We start from the raw sequence: 7,251 nt of genomic DNA on the forward strand, positions 1-7,251 counted from the left end.
TCTGGTAATCTTATGAAATCACAGTCACTAATATTTTTAAATTTTTATAAGAATTTCATGATATCCTGGAAATCCTATTTTTGCAAATTCCATTATATCTTTGGAACTTTCACGAAATCCCGCGAAAATTCTAGAAATCCCTACACATTTGATGGAATCGCATAAAATCATTGTACTGTCTAGTTATTCTATTAAATTCCATAAAATAAATATGTAGAAATTTCTTAAAATCAACTGAAATCTCTTATTTTTTTTTTTTAATTATTTAAACTCCCTATTGATGTTCCCGATAATTCTGATAAATAGCCCAAAGTCATTAAAAGTCTCTAAATTCATAATCAAATTATAATTTCCAAAATTCCAATTTGAAAATTTAAATACCAGCTCTATGGCTACCATCATCATTCAAATTTCCATGGCGGCAAGTCGTTATGCGAGTTTGCTAGTGATTCAGTCGTAATAATCGTTTAATTTCCGCTTTTAGTACTTGAGTGGCGACTAAAATCTTGTTCTGTTTTGATAGTAAAAGTCCCTGAAGCGTAATTTATACAGCTTTGAAATGTACCGAAAAGTTTTTGCCATCAAGAGCAAAATCATATCAATGGCGAATTTAGGGGAGGGAAGGGGGTGACCCTCCTAACTTCAAGGCATGAAATTTAAACTGTAAAAAAATATTTTAAAAACATTTCTTAACTGACATTAGTATCAATATTATTTATTTTTGTTCGGCAATTAATTTTCAATAATTATATATATTCTTTAATTAAAATTAAAATTAGACATTTTTATAGTTCGTTCTGGACGGACTCACCGTACTCTCCTTAAATCAGTTCTGGCTTAAACAATCCATTTTATTATTTGTAAATTTGATATTTTAAATTACCTTAATTAATTATAAGGTCAATATAAAAATAATTCTAATCAAAAAATCTTCTTTAAAGTTAATACTATAACCATACGAATGATTTTATTTTAAATTAGAAAAAAGATTTAATTGAACCAAAAAAACAAAAAGAGTTTTTAAAAAAATATTTAAATTCTTGACAAAGAAAGAGTTTTGAGTCCTTAAAAAAGAAAACTTCATTAAGAGTGCAGATTTTTTAAGTCAAAAAAGATGAATTTTGAACCTTGAAGATTATTTCTCTACTATGAGCAACTTTTCAAAAATATATATGAATTTTTAAACAAAAAGTAGAATTTTAAGAAAAAAAGACGAGCGTTAAACGAAACGTTTGAATTTCTATTCAAATAATTAGATTTTTGAAGAAAATGATAAATTTTCCACAAAGAAAAATAATTGCTAATTAGGCCAGATATATTATTAACAAAATGCATCAATTTTTAACAAAATAGTTGCATTTTTTACCATAAAGATTTTTTCTGACAAAACAGAGCAATTTTTAACAAAACAGATAAAATTCTAACTAATTAGTTGACTTTTTAACCAAGAAGATTGATTTTCTACTAAAAAGAAGAATTTTGAACAAATTGAATACATTTTTATCCGAACAGTTGATTTTCCAAACTAACATAATCAGTTCTTAAGCAAAAATGAAGAAGTTTTATTTTGTTTGAAAAAAATAAGGCCTTGCTATAAAAAGACGAATTGTGTACAAAGTATTTGAATTTTCTACTAAACTATTGAACTAAAAAAATGAATTTACTAAAGTAATAAATTAAATTTAATTTTTTACTAAACATTAATAAGTTAAATTTTCACTTGAAAAATATAAATTTGAATTAAAAAAAACATGAATCTCGTAAAACACAGTTAAATTTTTAATCAAGTAATTACATTTTAAACCAAAACTATAAATTTTCAACCAATAGGATTAATTTTCTACTAAAAAGGAAGATTTTTCAAAAAATCACATAAAGTTGCAACGTTATACTCGATTTTTTAAAAAACATAGATCAAATTCTAACAATCAATGGAACACCTGGATTTTCATTTGAATAATTCATTAATTTTGAACCAACAAGTTGATTTTTTAACCATGAGGCTTATTTTCCACGAAAAAGATAAACCTTTAACAAACTATAGAAAATTTAAACGAAATAGTTGAATTTCTAAACTAAAAAATCATTTTTTAACCCAAAATTGAATAGTTAAATTTGGACTTGAAAAAATTAATTTAAAATAAAGAAAAAGGAATTATGATACAAAAAAGTTAGCTTTTCTACCGCATAGTTGAATTTTTTACTCAATTATTAAATATTCAAGACAAAAAGGAGAATTTTCCAGACAAATCAGTTGAATCTTAAAGCCGAAAATATAAACCAAAAAATCCTTTTTTAACGAAAAAGTTAAATTTTCAGGTACAAAACATATTAATTTTTACCTCAAAAAAAAACTCTAACAAAGTTTTTCAAATTTAGAAAAGATTTCTCTATTAAAATTATAAATGTTTAAAAACAAAGAATGAATTTTTAAGAAAGTAAGTTAACTTCCAAAGAAAATGTTGAATTATAAACCTGAAAAGATGAATTTTTAAAAGAAAATCTAAATGCTGATATTTCTACCAATAACGAGTTTTATTTAATGTAAAACATATAATAATTTAACCGAAAACATTTGTTTAGCCAAATAGTTGAATTCAGAACCAAAAAGATGACTTTTTAACCAAACAATTTGATTTTTAAATAAAGCAAACGAATTTTTAACCAGAAATATCAATTTTCTATAAAAAGACGATTTTTCAATGAAACAGTTGATTTTTTTTTTACCTAGAAACAATTAGTTTTTAACCGGAAATGAAACAAATAAATTTTATTTAAAAAAAAAAAAATTTTTAATTGAGAAAAGCGAATTTTTTCACAAAACAGTTGATTTTTCACTAAATAATTGTATTTTTTATCAAATTGTTGAATTTTAAAGCCAAAAGGACGAATTTTCAAATTGAAAATATAAATATTTTACGAAAAAGTTAATTTTCATACAAACGATTGAATTCACAATTTAAATTATGAATCTAACAAAAATATCAATTAAAAAAAATGTTTTAACTTTTAAGAAAAAGATTGAATTGGAAACATAATAATATGTGTTAATAATAACACATATTCTAGTAATGTTAAAAAGATGTATAAAAAATAGAATTTGATCAAAAAGGACAAATTTTTAGAAAAACAGTCTAGTGCTTAAAAAAACAGATTAATTTTTATTTAAACAGTTGTATTTTCAACAATAAAAATGGATTTTTAAAGAAGTAATTCGTCTTTTAATGAAAAAGTTGTATTGTCAACCTTAAAATTTGAATTTTCAATAAAAAATATACTAATTGATATTAAAAGAAAAGATTTTAATTTGAAAAAACAGGATACAGCTAAAAACAATGTTTGAGCAAAATAGTTGAATTCTTAAAAAACAGATTAATTTTGTACCAAGCAGTTACTTTTCTCAACAAAAAAATTTGATTTTCAACTAAAGAAGGTAAATAAGAAATAATAATTTTCTAAAAAAAATAATTAATTTTCAATTTAGAAAAGAATTTTTTATCATAAAACCTGTAAATTTTCTACCAAATAGTTGTAGTTTTCACCAATTTATTGATTTTTAAGCCAAAAGGACTAACTTTCTACACCACAGTCGAATTTTCAACTTAAAAATATTAGTTTTTAATAAAACAAAAAAAATTTGAACGAAAAAGTTAATTTTTAAACAAATAGTTCAATCTACAACTGAAATTATGAATCTTCAATGAAAAAAATGAATTTTCAAGAAAGTATATTCAACTTTTAACGAAGAATTTGAAATGTAAACCAAAAAATATAAATTTTCAATAAAAAATATACTAGTTGATATGAAAAATATAAATTTATTTGAAAAAACGCACAATATAATTTAACCACAAATGATATTATTCCCAAAAATAAAATAAATATTTTTTTATTGAATAACAATAATTTTCAAATAAGAAAAGAAAACTTTTCCATTAAACTATCAAATATTATATGAAATATTTGAAACTTCTGTCGATTGATTTCTTTTTTTAAGCCAAAAGGACGAATTTGTCACAAAACAGTCGAATTGTCAACTTAAAAATATCAATTTTTAGCCCAAGAATATAAAATCTTGACGAGAGAGTTAATTTTCGAGCAAAAAGTTGAGTTTTTGACTACATTTAAAAAAAAAAGAAATTTAAATAAAGCAGTTGATAAGGTTCAGATTTTTTATGAATTTGACTATAATGAAAAAATATAATTAAAGTGTCATTTATCCTCTTATTTTAATCAATTTGATAAGTCATTTTAAATCATAACTTGTAGCTGGCAATTCTTAACCGACTTTAGATTTTTTTCTTAGAAAAATTTAGCATTAAATTGTGAAGAGATTTATTTGGCTTGATTAAAATATTTTATTTTGCTTAAACATTTATTTCAATGCAAAGAGTAAAGGAAAAGTCGATTTTTTCGTCTTTTTTTTGTTTATTTTCGTGAAATTTTGTTTTCTATCATCAACATTGCCTAAATTTATGCACGAAGATAGTTGAAAGCAGAAAAAATGTGACATTGTTGAGTTAATCTTTATAAACAAATTAACTCAACAAATAATTGACACTATGGATTCTTTGTTTGCAAAGTAAATTTTTGCATTAAAATTACTTCCTACTACCAACAAAAATAATACTTAATCATGAAAATTTGTCATCCCATATTTTTTATTAATTTTATAAACAATTTATATAAACAAATTCCCAGTGTTTACATTTAAAGGTATAGAGAAATTGTTTTATCTCCTAATTCTCCCCAAATTATCTTTCCAGTGATGTTCAATAATGCAAAATTATTATTCGATATTTTTCATAGATTTTATAAACAAATTATATAAACAAATGCCTAGGGCAAAAATTTAAGGGCCGAAATAAATCGCTTTTTCTCTTAAATTTTCTCAAATTATGTCGCCAGTGATGATAAATGATAAAAAAATATCATCCGTTTTTTTTGTTAATTTTATAAACAAATATCCAGTGTGGACATTTAAAGGGCGAAAGAAATTGCCCTCTTTCTTAAATTTTCTCAAATTATGTAGTCAGCGATGATAAATGATGAAAAAATATCATACAATATTTTTCATTAATTTCATAAATAAATTATATAAACAAATTATATAAATAAATGTCCAGTGTGGACATTTAAAGGGCAAAACAAATTGCCTTTTTTCTTAAATTTTCTCAAATTATGTCGCCAGTGATGATAAACGATGAAAAAATATCATCCGATAATTTTTATAGATTTTATAAACAAATGTCCAGTGTGGACATTTAAAAGGCGAAAGAAATTGCCTTTTTTCTTAAATTTTCTCAAACTATATCGCCAGTAATGTTTAGTGATGGAAAAATATCATCTGATATTTTTTATTATTTTCATAAAGAAATTATATAGACAAATGAGCTGTGTGGACGTTTTAAGGGCGAAAGAAATCTTTTTCCCTCTAATTTTCCCTAAATTAAGTCGCCAGTGATGTTAAATCATGAGAAATTATCATCTGATATTTTATAATTAATTTTATAAACAAATTATATAATCAAATGTATATGTTGCTCATTTTAAGGTCGAAAAAATCGTTTTTTCTCCTAATTTTTCTAGAATGCTGTAGCCAGTGAGTTTTAAAGGTGGAAAATTATCATCCAATATTTTTTATTTATTTTGCAGACAAATTATACACAGAAATGTCTAGTGTGCATTTTTGAAGGCCGAAAACATCCTGTTTACGAAATTAATAAAAAATATGAAATAACAAAATATTGCGAACAAACATCATTGGTGACATCATTTGAGGAAAATTAGAAGAAAAAAAGAATTCTTTGTTGCTTTCAATTGCCTAAATTGTAATTTTTTTATATTATTTGTTTATAAAATTATAAAAAAATATCAGATGATAATTTCTCAACAATAAAGATGATTGGCGACATAATTTGATGAAAATTAAGAGAAAAACAAATACTTTCTGCCTTTAAATGTCCACAGTAGGTATTTGTTTCTATAATTTGTTTATAAAATCATTAACAAATATTGTACGAGAACATTTTTATGATCAAGTATTATTTTTTCGATGAAAGTAAGTAATTATAACGCAAAAATTCACTTTACAAGCGAAGAATTCATAATATAGACTATTTGTTAAGGTAATTTGTTTATAACAATTAAATTAACAATGTCCTAATTTTTTTGCGAAACAAAAAAAAAAGAATTTTTCTTGACTCCTTGCGTTAACATAAAAGTTTACACAAAACAAATGAAAAAGTCAGGCTATATAAATCTATTCCACAATTTAATTTTGAATTTTTGTAAAAAAAAATCCAAAGTCGGTTAAAAATTTCCAGCTACAAATGATTTTGAACTCAGTTTTTTCATTTCATCCCATTGTTCGCTCTTGCGTGAATGTTAGTTTCTATTTCAATGTTTGTTTTACCATCAACCTTTTTTCATTCACCATTTCCATTCACTATCGGTTTTTCAGTTTACCAACGTTGAAGTTCCTCTCGACGAAATGATGACCTGGCAGAGAATGACACTATCAAAGGATGTTCTCGCCGTGTTAGCTTGGCTCTTTGTTTCCCTTGGTACTCGAGATGACATGTTGTTGGTACACATCGAAACCATGGAGAAATATGCCGAGAATCTGCCCCCAACGAGATGAATCTATCGATCCAGCTGACTAAGTGAGAATCCAAAAACCGCATTGAAATGTTTTAATTTTTTAATTTTCAGGCTCTAAATCCGCAATGGAGCCCGTGCCAAATGTACTAATAATGTTTTTTTTTGTAAAAAAATCTATAAACAAGGAGCGGAATAAAGCCACTGTGAAGTCAGTTGAGGAACGCAGCTCGATTCTCACATTCGGTGACAGCTGGCTCGGCAGGGGGTGGAGTAGCAACGTGCGCGCGCACGTCAGGCACACACGTTTCTATACGCCCCCCTCTCAACTAAACCAGTTGTCTCCACTTGTGAGAGCCGAGCTGTCTCCCTCAACTAGCTTCACAATGGCTCTAATCCGCCCCTTATGTATAAATATTCTTTTTTTTTTGTTGTAATTTTGTACCTGTAGATAAACAATTTACAAGAAAATCAAATTTTTTGTTATTTTCTAAAAACCAAAGCCACATGATATTGTTTTATTCAATTATAGGGCTTAGAAAACACTTCGCAATAATTGTGAGAAATATTTATTTTATTTATTTTATTTTATTTATTTCATTTATTTTATTTATTTTATTTATTTTATTTATTTTATTTATTTTATTTATT

General features: G+C 24.9%; 1 protein-coding gene across 1 annotated transcript in view; it reads left to right on the plus strand.

The window, feature by feature from the left end:
* LOC117169540 overlaps positions 1–6,847 on the plus strand; it is a 36,212-nt gene extending 29,365 nt beyond the window's left edge. The window contains exon 6 of the mRNA XM_033355960.1: positions 6,464–6,847. Coding sequence (XP_033211851.1) covers positions 6,464–6,643 — 180 coding nt within the window. The 3' untranslated portion in view covers positions 6,644–6,847. The remainder of the gene's footprint in view (positions 1–6,463) is intronic.
* The last annotated feature ends 404 nt before the right edge of the window (positions 6,848–7,251 follow it).

The sequence above is a fragment of the Belonocnema kinseyi genome, chromosome 3 (genome assembly GCF_010883055.1).
Source record: "Belonocnema kinseyi isolate 2016_QV_RU_SX_M_011 chromosome 3, B_treatae_v1, whole genome shotgun sequence".
Lineage (NCBI taxonomy): Eukaryota > Metazoa > Arthropoda > Insecta > Hymenoptera > Cynipidae > Belonocnema > Belonocnema kinseyi.